Below are 16,353 nucleotides of genomic sequence, written 5' to 3'. Positions count from 1 at the left end.
AAAAGCTTTCAATGACCCCTCAGGCCATCCATGACTGGGTCCATACCCTCTTGATCAGACTCCTCCTGAGGAATCTTGATTCCAAGCTCCTCGAGAACATGAAGGATCAAGGGCCACAACTCCTCTTTCTGGAATAAACACACCACCTTCAGGTCATCCCCCTCTGCGACCAGCACCTGGCTCAGTCCTCCATCTGGATCTAGTCCATCCGGACCTTTATCGGTAGCATCTGGACCATTATCAGCCCCGGTTGGATCTGGAAAAGCTGGAACTTGCAGATCCCCTTCTGAATCATCACAATCGATGTCCAGACTGCCCAAAGCAGTCCTCATTCCGAGGACCCTGGGTGCCTTGCGCAGAACCGGACCCCCAGAACTTCCAGATCTCTTAGCCAGCCGCCAAATATTGGACCCTAGCCCAATCCGTTGTCCTGGATGTCTTCCGCACCAAATACGTTCGTGTATAAGCAGGACAAATTCAGAGGAAAATGAAGCGGGATCCTCTGACACTCCTCAGAAGGATCCGCTTCCCTGCTCAAATTGGGCTCCCTATAATTAAAAATGCCCTGCCTCACTGGAGACAGTGGAGGGGGGAGGGTCCTCACCCACCCCCAGCGGAAACAGCCCAGAAAGGCCCTCAGCCTCAGACAACATAGCCGACTTTCCCGTGCCCAGCAGGGGAGGGGCGGCTTCCTTTAAAGACGCTTCCACGCCTGCCTTAGCTTTTGGCTGCCATTCCTGCGTAGACTGCAACAGCCCCAATCTTCCCTCTCCCCCGGAGAGGCATCGGGAGCACAGCCCGATGCGAGAGAGATTTGCTCGGGCGTCGCTGTATAAGTGGCATACACTGCCGCATGCCATGGGAACGAAGCAGTGCAGACTTTACAGAGGCCCAACCACGCGGTAAAACAGCCCCGCTGAGCCGTGTTGCCAACAAAACTCCACCACATTTTTTTTTTAAACTTTACTTACACATAGGAAGCCTAGAAAGACTTCCCTGAAAGAGTAATTGTTCTCCTGGGGGAGGAGGGAACTGGCTCCACCAGTTATGCCCCCCCCCCCCCCGGTGGCGGCCAAGCCAGCCCAGGGTCCCCGATCCCTTGCTCATTTCCCTCAACACGAGGAGGGATAGCCCCACAGAGCCTCACAACCTCCTGGGAGGATAAATCCAAATGAATTAAAATTCTCTCGCTCCTCCTTCCCCCCCCCCCCCCCCCCCCCCCGACTACAGGAATTGCACCTCTATCCATCTGCTGGAGACAGAAATACTGAGGGACTGCAGGTGGCACCCCGGATTATAAACCAGTGAAATTTTCTCTGTCTTCATTTGCTGGAAGGGAGGCATAATCCCAGGAGTCTGGACTGATTCGGGTGTGAACAGGAAACTATGTTCTTTATGCTCTGTGTACTACACTGTTTATAGAAACATAGAAATGACGGCAGAAGAAGACCAAACGGCCCATCCAGTCTGCCCAGCAAGCTTTGCATTTTTGTTTTCTCATACTTATCTGTTTCTCTTGATTCTTAGTAACCTTTTGGTTCTATTTCCCTTCTACCCCCACCATTAATGCAGAGAGCAGTGTTGGAACCGCATCTAAGTGAAATATCTAGCTTAATTAGTTAGGGTAGTAACCGCCGCAATAAGCAAGCTACACCCATGCTTATTTGTTTACCCAGACTATGTAAGTCAGTCCTTGTTGGTTGTCTGTATATAGATCCACTTTTCTTCATTCCCCTTGCCGTTGAAGCAGAGAGCTATGCTGGATATGCAGTTTAAGGCTGCTCCTAAGAAAGGTATGACTTTTTCTCAGTATTGCAAGCATTATTATTTTCGGGACTCGATTACTGTAACAGCTTATATTTAGGAGTTCCAGCTACAATCCTCAGATCAGTTCACATTGTCCAATATGCAGCGATTTGTATTCTGGCTGGTACTGGCCTCCAGGACCACAATACTCCGGTCCTATTCAATCTATACTAGTTTCTAATAGAATGGAGGATCAAGTACATAGTAGCTAGATTTATCCACAAGTTACTCAACCAAATTACATCCCCATAGATTTGCTCAATGCTGAATATATATAAACCCTGCACGCGTTGAGGTCTTCACAATCACGTCTCCACAATGTCCCTTCTATGCGTCTGGCCCACCTCGCCGAAATTCAGGAAAAGGCATTCTTTGTTACAGGGCCAATCTTTTGAGAACACTCTTCCAGAACTATTATGTAACATTATTTGTACTCAAACCTTCATATGCTTCTTAAAACCTATCTGTTCCTACAATCTTTTGAAATCTAGTGTATAAGAGGTGCTTAAGTATTACAAATGCCATTCGGAGGGGGGGCGGAGGTGGGATTTTACATTCAGGGTTGCATTTTTTTAGCCTAAGATGTATGTTGTAGGATAGCTCCCTTGTTGTTGTGTTCTGTCTGTTTTTAATTTTTATGATTGTTACACTGCATTCCACCATGGGACTAGAATGGGCTATAAATTTGTTAAATACGTTAAATGTGCATTCTTGGGGCAAAATGGTTGAGGGAAAGAGTCAGTCTGAAACGTCAGGATCTGTTCATTTCCAGCTACCTTGGCTGTGATCTGAAACTCTTCATGTTCCTTCAGCAGCTCTTGTGTGTGCTGGATACTGGACCCAGTGGATGTGTGTGTGGACAGGTAAAACTCTCCATTGTCATGGATCCATTCCAGGGCCTGCAAGGGGAAGAAAAAAAAAAGAGTAGGAGGGAAGGGCAGAGGGAGAAGATTGAAGTGTTAGCCTTTCAAAAAAAGCCGCCCACAATAATCAATACAACACACGAGCAAGGCCTCGTGCTAAGGACATGTTACTTTCCATAGGGAATGAAAGGTTAATGAGAAGCAAGGCTATTGAAGGAGGCATGGTGATGCCCCCTGCCCCAAGACCAGTGTGAAACATTGATGAGCCAGTACCAAATTTAAGATTTTGCAACCATTCTAGAGTGCCAAAGTTGAGTCCCTTTGAAGATGTGCCAGAACACTGATCAAAAGAAAACAGGAGCAGGCTCCTCTTTTACCTAGATATTTGGCGCGTTCAAAATTTGGCACTCTAGGCAGTTGCCTTTGCATAAATCTGGGCCTGCAATGAGTGCAGATTCCACAGGAACAGTCACCATTCCCTAGGTACAGTCTGCGTTGCACTACATAAATCCCTTCCCATGTTGTTTTTATAGGAAAGGCAAAACCAAGAATGTGCATCCTGTGAACAATATCACCAAGAGCAGAACAGAGACCTTGGATCTCATTTGCACTCAGTCTGAGAGTTTGGAAAACTAAAAAAAAAAAGCAATGTGAACTGGAGCCCTGGTCCTCATTCTGTGTCTCCCTATGAACTATTTCTGTGGGAAACTCAGCCCCAAGAAGTCAGAGCCAGACATCATCATTGAAAGGTTTAAGAGAATCCTAAAGTTCTATATGTCGAGAGCAAATGCACTCCTAAACCTCAGGATAGAGTTGTCAGAAGTTTGGTCAGGAGAGAAGAAGCTTAGCTTATCCGAAAGTTTTCTTTCTATTCTTCTCTTAAAAGTCTCCTTCATTGTAGAGTTTGCTTTCTCCAAGCATAGAAATTTTGTCCTTAAAACATTTCTTTTTGTAAAAATTGCTGTTTCCAGATGTGGCTAACCTATGCAGACCCAGTGAAAGAAATGTTTTGTGCTTAATCCTGAAGCTCTGAAACTTGAAGCTATCTTTTCCTCATTCTCCAGATGTATGTAAATTGAAGTAAAAGGGTACATACATGTTTTATGATCCAGGTCGACTGGCAAATTTTGTTAAAACTCATTCTGAATTGAGCACCTAGGATAGCTCATCTGATTCAGATACCTCTTCTGTACTGTTGGAATAGATATCTTTTTATGAATTACAGGATTTCTGCTGTTGTGTGTGCTACTTGCTACTTCTTGATGTATTCTATTAATAGAGAAATTTCTTACCTGATAATTTTGTTTTCCTTAGTGTAAACAGATGGATTCAGGACCTGCCAGCAGATGCAGAAGGAGCAAGTTGACATCACAGTATAAATAGCCCTGCCAGTATTCTCTTCAAAAGCAACTATGGACAGACTAGCAAAAAACTTGATTAAAAAAACAGGTAACCAGAACTATACGCAACCAACTATAACACTGAACTCATGTAAGATTCTAGATACCCCAAGCTAGGGACTGGATGAACACTTACCAGTAATCCCTTGGGACCTAGAGCCCCACAGGAGGATTATTGACACACTCATGTGGCAGCTGAAGGTGGGAAGCTGAGTCCATCTGTCTACACTAAGGAAAATTAAATTATCAAGTAAGTACTTTCTCCATTTCCTAGCGTGTAGACAGATGGACTCAGGACTCAGGACCAGTGGGATGTACCAAAGCTACTCTCCAACAGGGTGGGAGGCTGCCCGCAGTCCAGTCAACACCGCACATGCAAAAGCCTCATCCTCCCGGGCCTGCACATCCAGACAATAAAATCTGGAAAAAGCGTGTAAGGAGGACCACGTCACAGCTTGGTAAATATCAACAGGAGACAACAGACTAACCTCCGCCGATGTCATTGCTTGATCCCTAGTGGAATGAGCCCTGAGTAGGTAACAGCTTTCCAATATCTACACACAGCCATGATCACCTTCTTAATCAAACGAGCTATGGTAGCCCACGAAGCCGGAGCACCCTGCTTTCTCCTGCCATGGAGAACAAACAAGTGATCTCTCCTCCAGATACCGCACGACAAGACGCTTAACATCCAAGGAGCGCAAAAGGCGAAACCCTCCGCATCCCTGACCTTTTCCAGAGATGGCAAGGAGATGGACTGAGCCAAATGAAAGTCCGAGACTACCTTGGGCAAGAAGGATAGAACAGTACACAGCTGTAATGCCTCCGGAGTCATCCGAAGGAATGTCTCCCAGCAAGATAAGGCATGCAGCTCAGAAATCCACATGCAGAACATATAGCCAGCAGGAACAAAGCCTTTAAGGTCAACAGCCATGAAGAAAGGCTACGCAGTGGTCAGAATGGAGGGCCTGCCAAAACGTCCAGCACCAAATTAAGACTCCATAATGAAACCAATAACCTTAAGGGAGGCCTAAGGTGCTTCACTCCCTTCAAAAAAATGGGCCACATCAGGATGAGATGACAAAGAAAAACTGTTCACCAGGCCTCTGAAACAGGCAAGAGTCGCAACCTGCACCTTCAAAGAATTAAGGGCCAAGCCTTTATTCAGTCCATCCTGCAAAAATTCCAGAATGAGAAGGATCTTAACTGAACGAGGAAGAACACCCTGCTCCTCACAGAAGGCCTCAAAAACTCTACAAACCCACACATAAGCCAAGGAAGTGGAGAACTTGCGAGCATGAGCTAAAGTGGCAATCACTGCAGAGGAATAAACACACTTTAACAGACGAGCCCTCTCAAGGGTCAAACCGTAAGACGGAATCGAGCCGGATTCTCGTGAAGAACCGGTCCCTTCTGTAGCAGATCCATGTGTGGCAGAAGAAGAAGGGGGCCTCCACCAGGAGTTGTCGCAAATCCACATACCACAGATGCCTGGGCCAGTCTGGCACCACCAGGAGTACTAGCCCCCTGTGGCCTTTGATCTTGCAAATTATCCTGCCCAGCAAGGGCCATGGAGGAAAGACAAAGCAATCTGTCTTCCGGCCAGACCTGTATGAAAGCGTCTATTTCCAGGGACCATTGATCTCTCCTCCGACTGCAGAAACAAGGACCCTTCGCATTTCAAGAAGTCTCCAGCAGGTCTAGGAACAGAAGGCCCCAGCGATCCACAATCAGCTGAAACACCTCAGCTGACAACACCTATTCTCCTGGGTCCAGACTCTCTCTGCTGAGAAAGTCCGCTCTTACGTTGTCTTTTCCTGCAATATGAGAGGCCGAGATCATCTGCAGCTGACCTTCTGCCTATTCCATCAGCTGGTCTATTTCCTGCGACACTTGCTGGCTCTTGGTTCCTCCCTGGTGATTGATATAGGCCACCGTCATCGCGTTGTCCGACATCATGCAAACCGCTTGATTCCGCAGCCTATGGCTGAACCGCAAGCATGCCAGCCACACCGCCCAGGTCTCCAGGCGATTGATGTTCAGTGGGACTCTTCAGCATTCCAAAGCCCCTGGGCCGTTAACTCCAGACAGTGAGCCCCCCCAACCATGGAGACTCACATCTATAGTGAGTACCAATCAGGCCGGAGAGGGCAAGGGAGTTCCCGTTCTCAGATGATCCTCCTGCAACCACCACTGGAGGTGGGAGCAGATTTCTATTGACAAGTGGAGCTGAATCTTATAATCCTGAGACTGTGGTTTCCAACGAGATAGCAGAGAGAGCTGAAGAGTATGCATATGTGCCTTTGCCTACAGCAACACTTTCAGGGTAGCTGCCATCAAGCTGAGTACCTGTAGGTAGGACAACACCGTCGGGCGTATAGCGTTCATCAACTGATGCACTTGAGACATCAATCTCTGGATCCGAACTTCCAGTAGGAAAACTCTGTCCTGTCCCATGTCGAACCATACCCCCAGATACTCCAACAACTGGGATGGCTGAAGATTGCTCTTCTTCAGGTTCACCACCCAACCAAGCTCATGCAATAAGACAATCATCTTGCGTGTCACCAGGCGGCTCTCTTTCTGAGACTTGGCTCGAATTAGCCAATCGTCCAAATACGGGTGCACCAGGATTCCTTCTTTACACAATGCCGCTGCTACTACCACCATAATCTTGGAAAATTCTCTGGGAGTGGTAGCTAGACCAAAAAGCAGCACCCAAAACTGTTAATGGGGCCCCAACACCGCAAAGTTTAAAAAGCATTGGTATTCCAATCAGATGGGAATATGAAGGTAAGCCTCTGACAGATCCAAGGAGGTCAGAAATTCCCCTGACTGCACCACCAATATCACAGAGGGTAAGGTTTCCATTCAAAAATGAGTCACCTTCAAGTGACCGTTGACCCTCTTGAGATCCAGGATGGGATGAAAGGAGCCCTCCTTCTTGGGCACAATAAAATAAATGGAATACTGCCCCATATTTTCTTGAGACATGGGCACTGGAACCACAGCCCTCAGTCTGAGGAGCTTTCGAAGGATGAACGCTACTAGGGGGCACTCCATGAAGTTAGCATGGGGCACATTTAAAACTAATCGGAGAAAGTTCTTTTTTACTCAACGCACAATTAAACTCTGGAATTTGTTACCAGGGGATGTGGTCAGTGCAGTTAGTATAGCTGTGTTTAAAAAAGGATTGGATAAGTTCCTGGAGGAGAAGTCCATTACCTGCTATTAAGTTCACTTAGAGAATAGCCACTGCCATTAGCAATGGTTACATGGAATAGACTTAGTTTTTGGGTACTTGCCAGGTTCCTTTGACCTGGATTGGCCACTGTTGGAGGCGGGATGCTGGGCTTGATGGACCCTTGGTCTGACCCAGTATGGCATTTTCTTATGTTCTTATGCCTGCTTCTTCTGTGGGGAGTGGCAAGGGGACATTGGGAACATGTCCCAAGGAATATTGTGAAATTCCAGTTCATCACCCTTCGCGTATCACCTCAGGATCCAGTGGTCCGACATAATCTCGACCCACCTCCAATAAAAGAGAGAGAGACATCCCCCTATTTCCTGTTCCGGAAGGTGGGTCAGCAAACCTTCATTGGGAAGCTCGGGAAGGTCCATCACCCGAGCCCGCTACTCTCTTGGGCTATCGGGGACGAAAGGACTGAGACCTACTGAAAGGCCAAGTCCGCTGAAAGGTCATCCCTCTGTAGGGATGAAAACACCTGGAACCCCAGAAACAACCCCTCATACCAAAGGAGCGCTGTAACTGTTTCTTATCTTCCAGCAACAGAGACTTGCTCCATTTACTGGCCAGTTTCTCCAATTCACTCCCAAACAAGAGCTAGCCTTTAAAGGGCATCCTGGTAAGATTGGCTTTGGAAGTTGCGTCAGCTGACCAATTTCTCAACCAGTTTTGACGCCTGGCCGCTATCACTAAAGCCATTCCTCTGGCCGAGGTCCAGGCCAAATCACAGCCTGCGTTTCATAAAAAGGCGGCAGCAGACTCCATAACCGCTCTGGAATTCCCTCCAGACTCATCGACCTCCTGAGAGAGAAACAGACAAGATCTCGCCCTAGGGTGGAACAGGAGTCAATCTGTAAATTCATCGCCACTGCCTCAAAGGCTTGCTTAAGAATAGCCTCAATCCTATCAGGTACCCTCTTCAAGGCAGTTCCTCCCTCTACGGGGATAGTCGTCTGCTTAGAAATGGCACATACCAGAGCATCTACTTTGGGAAAACGCAAACACTCTTTCACAGCCAGATCCAGGGGATCTGGCTGTGAAAGAGTCCAACCCCCTTTAAAATTTGCCTCTAGGGTATCCCATTCCAGATCAATCAATTCCTGAATGGCATCTATCACAGGGAAAAAAAAACAAGAGGCTTTATGTAAGGAAACCAAAATGGGATTCTTCCTTGGCTCTGACATAGCATCTGAACCAGGGTCACCCAGCTGTTCAAGCTGGGTGACCCTGGGAAATCAGGGTCAGCAGTTCATCTCTATGAAAAAACCATAATAGGGTTCCAGCTGGAGGAATTTCCCCATCTTCCAGGGAATCAGGATCAAGCTCATCTTCAGTGGCATCCTAATTCCAGTCGGAAACACACGCAGAGAGCAGAGGCGAGCCCTGGCGCTTAAGCAAAGGACTGGAAGAGGGAGGAGACATCGACTGAGGGTCCGACTAGGACTGCGCCTGAAGAAAGGCTTGTAAGCCTTGAAATAAATTCCATCCAAGAAAAAGCAGCCAGGTTCAGACCAAGCCCAGAAGGAACTGGAGCTGGTCCCACAGAACTGCCCTCACCAGCAGAGGAGCCAGTCAAGTGAGAAACAAGATCGGGCATCCCCCCAGTCAAGGCCGTGACCAACCTATCATCAGAATGGGATGAACCAGGCTTAGCAAAATCTGAGGAAGACAACTCTCCCCGAGCGTCTGAGCAGTGCTGACACAGGTTAGAAACCAGGTCAGGCTGAGAAGCCCTAGTATAACAGGCAACACAAATAGGAAGACGCTTAGGCTTCTTGCTTACTGGCGTCAATCCTGCGTCAGAACAGCTCGCGGTCAAAAATGAAATGCGCCCAAAAAGTAAGCGCCTAGAAGAAAGCGCAGCATGGCACATGCACAACCTGTACGCCAAGTTAAGCACATAAAAAAAGTGTGTGTAAAATACGCACCCAAAAACCAAGTGCACAATATGTGCGCAGAGCCGATGCACTGAGCACAATGGCCTATAGAAGGCAGCAGAACACGCACAAGAGCCTGCAAAAACGGCCACCCTGGCCTACCACGTGGCGTGCAAGAAAAAAGCCTAAGTGCAGGGCCTAGCCCACCGTGGGCCACAACCTGCTAGGCTGCCCAGTTCCCCAACCCCAATGGGAGTGGGAACGAATGCCAGTATGGCGCGCCGAGAATGGAGACTGGAGGAAGTCCTGAACCCCCTATAATTGTCTCTGATTCAGGGTAAAACTTTCTCCTTTTTTGTTTTAAACCTTACCTAGGTTCAGCGCTTACCGGCTGAGTACAGAGACAGTCTCCGGCTGCGGGGGGAGAGGGCATCTGCCGTCACCGCCGTGTTTGGCCTCCTGCATCCGCAGGTTTTCAGCTGAACTAGCAGCTAAGTCCATGCCGGGAAACCCAGCTACTGGACCAAATCACACCTCTGAGGGACCACGGAAATTGCCTCAGGAATTCTCAACTGGGAGAGGGAAGTTTAGGTATCACTGCAGGAGAAGGGGCTTTCTTTTCCTGAATTTCAAATTTCTCCTCTCAGAAAGCTCGAAGCAATCTCCATAGGGAGATGCACGTCCTGGAGACAGAGAATACTAGCAGGCTGGAGTCACCTCAGGGCTATATATATATACTAGCCGTTAAGCCCGTAACAACGGGCTACATTAAAAAAAAATTTTCGGTCCATTTCCTTCTCCCTCCCCCCTCCCCCTCATTCTCCCCTCCCCCTCTATTCTCCCTCCAACCTCCCCCCTCTAGTCTCCCTCCCTCTCTCCTCCCCCCCTCCCCCTCGGTCACTCCCTCCTCCCCTCAGTCACCCCCTCCCCTCTCCCCTCAGTCACCCCCTCCTCCCCTCAGTCACTCCCTCCTCCCCTCAGTCACTCCCTCCCCTCTCCCCCCCTCAGTCACTCCCTCCCCCCTCCCCTCAGTCACTCCCCCTCTCTCAGCTCATTCACAACCCCTTCGGATCTCCGGGGGAGGTCCCTCCCTCCCTCGCGTACGCACGCCACCGCTACTGCTCCTCGCCGCCGCCGCTACCACTCCTCGCCGCTGCTGCCCCTCGCCGCGCTACCACCATGTTTTCAAAGAGCTGATGCTCTGCTCTAGCCGACGTGTTCGCCCGCACATGCGCAGTAGAGCTGCTCTCTACTGCGCATTTGCGGCACGTCGGTCAAGCTTCATTTATCTAATATATATATATATATATATATATATATATATATACACATACATACATACTGTGACTTTAGCTTGCTCTATCTCCATCTGCTGGCAGGGGAGCATAAACCGATTGGTCCGGAGTCCATCTGTTTACATGCTTGGAAAATACATATTAAGAATTATTTGGAAGAGAGTATTTCTTGGATATTTTCTTTTAATTGTGGCCTTAATTATAGATTCAGGTTTAATATTTATGTGGATATTCTGTTTTTGCAAATATTTTCTTTATATATTCTTGGAAGTTTTGTATTTCGTATGTGATCACTTTTGTAAAATTAATTTTAAAAAACTCTTGTGTAGTTGGAACTCAACCCAGGGCTCTCTAGGACCTTCAGTGTGGCTCTTTTACCCACAGTACTTTGAAAATGTTGCAGGATCAAACAGGGCTGATACATTTTCAGGATTCAGTGCTTTTGAATCTTTTTTGCCCTTATGGGTTTGCTTGGATAATTGAACCAAGAATGAGGAAAAAGGGGATTGGGGTAGCATGATCCTGGTATATAAGAAACACATTTGATTATCTCAGATATTGCATCAGGTCAAAGGAGTGGCACGTATGTTCATCAAACTGAATAATAATCAGAGACTGGGTAACTTATTAGCTCTTATTTTCCACTGATTCTAGAACAGGGCTGGATTTGATCTCACAAACAGTCCTGTTGACACCTAACTTACTTCTTTGTGGTAATTTTAATTCTAAAGACCCACTGGGATCTCTATGAGGGAATCTGGACTAGTGGTTAGGTCCAAGCAGTACTGAGCAGAGGAATGTTCCTCACAGCCTACCCTCTGGAGATTGCTGCAATAGTAGTTTCCTGCCTACATATTTGCAGGTGGACCCTAAGTCCAGTGTGGCATTTTGATTTGGAATCTGAAGGAGGTAGTCCAATTTGGGTAGCTCCCCTATTCTTTTTCTGCAGTGGCTCAAGTCTCCTCTGCTCGGAAGTAAAGGAAGACAGAAATTAAATTGCTAACACACCACCAGTGGCTAGCAAAAAAAAAAAAAGGTGTCAAGCTTCTTTGAGTTTGCATATTTGTGAAGTTTGGTTGGGGAGGAAGTATTTTGTCCACTCTTCCTGTCTGAGAGAGAATGAGTGGTGAACAAAATGGATTTTTCCATGTTTGCGGGTATTTTTGAATCCTTCAGTCAGAAAGGATCTCTGTGCCATCTAGGAGAACTGTGGAGAAAAAGGACTGGACATCAAGCTGGAAGGAGAGAGAAGGAAATTGGGATCCTATACCAGAGTTTCAGCCAGAAGAACAGGAAAGGAGAGTTTTGGAGAAGGAAGATTCAGGCAGTGGACCCCAGTGAGTGTGCAAGAGGGACCCTTAGGGGATAGGAGAATCCTTTACAGTGAAACAAGGCAGCCTACAGTCCATCCAAGGGAAGAGAGGAGACCCTTGAAAAAGATGAGGGCACCACAGACACAGGCCATTTGAATTTGATTTAATGCTGTGATTACAGATATAACAAGGAGCAAATGTTCTTGGTGCCAATTAATTTCCATTGAGCAAGCTGAATGGTAAACTTTTATTTTGGAACATCCTACTCATGTGTCCGGCTTGTTTATTATCCCTCACCAGTGCACAGACATACAGTTTGAGCAGGACCCACATAAATTTATACCATCCCTTGGGCACCTATCCTTCCCCCATTTTAAATAATCCATGCAAGGATTTACTGGGATGGTGCATGGACTAAGACCTGGTACTGAGTGTACCCACTGCTTTCATAGGAACACCTAGAACAAGGGCTACATACTTCACAGACAGAAAAGAAGAATCGAAAGGTAATTTGGTAGAAAGTAAGGAGATGTTCGATTCTTCACAGCAGGTGAATGGCCTTACCCATGAAAGGGATCGGATGCTCTAACTGGACAACAGTGATGCAGGTGCTCATGAAGGACATGTAGACCTGAGCCAATTTTCATTTGATTTCTTTCATTTTGGAGGGTTTATTATAGTTGCAAAGAAAAATTCTCAGCTGATTACTATACATCTGTGTAAGAATTTAGCCCCCAAAAATGGATATGGAGGTTACTGTGCCCCACACCTGTAACGTTCCAGGCAGATGCTAGGGAGCTCGCAGATAGTCGGAACAATGATTTGAAGTCTGGGTTAGATTATAATTGCCCTGTTGAAAACCATCAAGGTTGGCCAGAGAAAACCGGCTCCTGGTTTTCAGAGGCCTTAAGGTCGTTGAAGTAAGAGAATGGAAAATGAAAAAGATGCTGTGTAAATGCAAAATTGCTGAGGCTAAGATACTGTAGAAGGAGACTGCACCAATATACAGTAAGGCTATTAAAGCAGATGTTTGGAAGAAACAGAGAATTGTTTCAAGTGATGAAACAGCTGGCATCCGTGCCTAATATATCACCAAAGATTGTACCTTCAATGATTTCATTGTGAGGATTTTGCAGAATTCTTTAGAAATGAAGTCTTAAACATCTGTAAAGACATTGAGAGTTTGCTTACGAGAGAGCGAGACTGGCCCTTTGGAGGTCTAGGGGAACAGAGAGAAGGTGTTACTGTGAGTGTACAATGGGGAGAGGATGCAAGAGGAAGCAACTGAAAAAGGGAGGTATCATGTAGGGTGGAAAGCAGTAGACGTTGGGATAAATTTGCTGTAGTGAGTAAGAAACTTCACTTTTCATTGTTTCAGGTACAAACTTAGGGCCTGATTTACTATGGTTTTTCTCCCATTCTGTGTCTATGGGAAAAATGCTTAGAAGTCCTCTGGGGATAGGGAAATGCCTTCAGTACCTGAATGTAATCCAACTTTGAAGTGTCTGAAAGGAGGAATCTAAATCAAATAAACAAATGTATGAGTGAGGTATTAGGGAGGATGACGCTCACTGACTGTTTTTTGGATCCCAGCCTGCTGTCTTTAGTAAAAGCTGCAAAGGAAGATTTGGCTGAAAGAAATCCGATTACCAGTGAAAACATCCTTAGGTGAGGGAGTCTTCTGTGACTCTTTAAAAAAGCAGCAGCGCTTAAACCGCTGCTTAGGAACCTTCATTAGATCCTGAATTAAGAAGTCGTATCGGTCAGTCTCTAACTTGCCACTTTTGGGCAAGGCAGTGGTGAAGATATCATCACTGCAGCTGTGTCATTCCATGGAAGAGCATTTCCTGCCAGTGTGGTTTTCATGAAAACTTCAGTTCAGATCCTGTTGAAATTGATAACGGATTAAACATGGTCTTGGCCTTTGATATGGTCAATCATAAATTACTGAAAGACTGATTACAAGCCGTAGGAATGGATGGAGGTTTTCTGATGGTTTGCTTCCTTCTTAGATATGAGGGAACAATAGGTGACTTTAGGACAAGTTTGCTCTAGTCTGTGGGAGCTGGTATGTGAAGCACCTTTTTGCTTAATTTTTATATGGCTCCATTATGTGAGGCTATTGAAGCTCCTAGCCTGAAGTAGCACTTCTTTGCAGATGATGTGCAATTAAAGGACGGCTGGAAGAGTTATTAAAAAAAAAAAACCCCATGACTTAGGTTAGGAGCAGTGACTGAATGGCTGAAAGATACCCTGTTTCCCCGAAAATAAGACCTAGTAGAGGTTTTGCTGAATTGCTAAATATAAGACCTCCCCCGAAAGTAAGACCTAGCAAAGTTTGTATTTGGGAGCATGCCCGTCGCACAGAACACCAGAGCATGCAGCTGTGATTTTTTTACCCTGCAGGATTCACAGTTAGTTGTCATCAGAAACCAGCATAACCAGACAACTATTCAGAATATAATAAATGTTCATTTTTTTGTTCAACAATATATGTGAATTCTTCTTCATGGAAAAATAAGACATCCCCTGAAAATAAGGCCTAGCGCATCTTTGGTAGCAAAAATTAATATAAGACACTGTCTTATTTTCGGGGAAACAGGATAGTAAGCTGAAATTGAATATCCTTAAATCGGAGGCCTTGTGGATGGGGAAGGGAGAACCTGCTCTAGACTAAAATCAGGAATAAATGAGATCAAATCCCTATGCATTTATTGGTAAAGACTCTCTGGATCTGTTAGATACACAGCATTATCATTTGATACTCAGATTAAAGGGTTAGCAAAAATTACATTCTCCAACCTGTGGAGGATTAGAAAAATTGAGAGCCTATCAGAACCCAGAAAAAGTATCCAAGCACTAGTGATGGCCAACCCCAAATAACACTGCATCAATTAAAAATATTACAAAACATTGCAGTTAGGATCACTAGAGGTCTTCGAGTTAGGGGATCCTTTAAATGAAAAAGCTCCATTGGCAATCAATGACATTTCATGGGTAGTTCAAAATACTAATGTGCTTCTTTTTTACAGCCAGTAATGGGCTAGATCCTGAATATTTGTGGGAACGAGTGATTCCGAAAGTCCCAGCATGTAATCTTTCAAGGGGGATTTCTGTGTTCTAACATACAAGGATTCTCGTGTCTAAAAAAAACCAAGATAGAAAGCCTTTCGTGCCAATGCACCATTACTATGGAAGAGTCTGCCATTGGAAACCCAGCTCCAGTGGAATTATCTGTGGTATCCCAAACAGGTGAGGGCTTTGTGGATAAAGTAACTTAGGGAGTACCAAGGCTCCATGAATACATCTGGATAAAGATATGGGGCTTTAAATGGAACAGTAGTGTTCTATCATGGTGTTACATAAGGCGATAGGGAAGAAGAGGGGAATGTAGATTTTTTTTAAATATTAGGAGTGTTGAATTTTATTGATGTGTGCGCTCAATTAATTATAATAGCGACAATTTCTAATGATGCGAGTTTTGTATAATTATGATGTTTTAATCTGTCTCGAGTGGGCTGGAGGGGTGGATGAGAACTGGAAATAAATAAACCAAGAGAAGTGAGCGTTTGAATGTGGCTGTTTGAGACTCAGCCCTCTGACTTACAAAAAAAAAAGAGCCTCACGAGCCTGACATGCTGACCTGCTTGGCGCTCCTCTCGAACACCACATACTGCTGGCACTGGTCGAGTCTCCTCTTCCTCATAGTCCAGTAGTGCAGCACACGGTTCTCTCGCTGGAAGAGTTCATTCAGGATATCTAAGACGATACAACGCCAGAACCAGTCAAGCTGCTTTTTCTTTTGCTTGGTGCTTTTTTTTTTTTTTTGGTTACACTGGACTATCCCCAAGACTGTTCCTCAGTCACATTTAGGCAGGACAGCACCCCCCTTCCCCCACCCTCGCTGGCCTGTATATCCAACTGCCCCCTTTCTGTTTCAACTGCAACCTGGCAGGAGGGAACTAGATATGTACTGGTGCACGGTGGTGGTGAAGTGCATTCCCGGAAACACAGAGACCTCCCCTGGCCGAGAGGGCAGGAGGCAAAGCCCTCTGCGGGTGTCTCAAATTCCAGCAGTGTCACTGTTATTACCTGAAATCTCTGCCTTTACAGCACCTCCCTCCCCCACCCCCGCAAACAACCAGACCCAAAGTGTAGAACAAGAACTGGTAGCTCTTGTCTCTGGGCCGCCAGGCCACTCCAAAGAAATTCCTTTCATGAATCAGACAAAATTAACAGCATGATCATGCTGCATGCACCATGATTACCATAATAAGAATTTCTTAACAATCCATCTCGGACACTTTAGAAAACAAGTGCAGTCAAGATGTGAACTGGAAGTGAAGGTAAATAGTTACAGGTGAATTTTCAAAGGAGTTACGTGCATAAAGTAACTTACTATTATAGCAATTTTCAAAAGCCCTTTATGCAGGTAAATCCTTGAACAATTCAATGGCATATATTGTAGCAATTTCCAAAAGCCCACTTACATGGGTAAAGTGCATTTACATGTGTAAAACCCAGTTTTACGCAGGTACATGCTTTTGAGAAT

At 45.9% G+C, this 16,353-nt stretch overlaps 1 protein-coding gene across 1 annotated transcript in view; it reads right to left on the bottom strand.

The window, feature by feature from the left end:
* TRIO (trio Rho guanine nucleotide exchange factor) overlaps positions 1-16,353 on the bottom strand; it is a 964,000-nt gene that overhangs the window by 353,845 nt on the left and 593,802 nt on the right. The window contains exons 20-21 of the mRNA XM_029590045.1: positions 15,445-15,560; positions 2,583-2,705 (exon numbers count right to left, since the gene is read on the bottom strand). Of these exons, the coding sequence (XP_029445905.1) occupies positions 2,583-2,705; positions 15,445-15,560 (239 nt within the window). The remainder of the gene's footprint in view (positions 1-2,582; positions 2,706-15,444; positions 15,561-16,353) is intronic.

This window comes from Rhinatrema bivittatum, chromosome 2 (genome assembly GCF_901001135.1).
Source record: "Rhinatrema bivittatum chromosome 2, aRhiBiv1.1, whole genome shotgun sequence".
NCBI classification, from domain to species: domain Eukaryota; kingdom Metazoa; phylum Chordata; class Amphibia; order Gymnophiona; family Rhinatrematidae; genus Rhinatrema; species Rhinatrema bivittatum.
The sequence above is the reverse complement of the archived record's forward strand: the minus strand, read 5'-3'. Positions and strand labels throughout refer to the sequence as shown.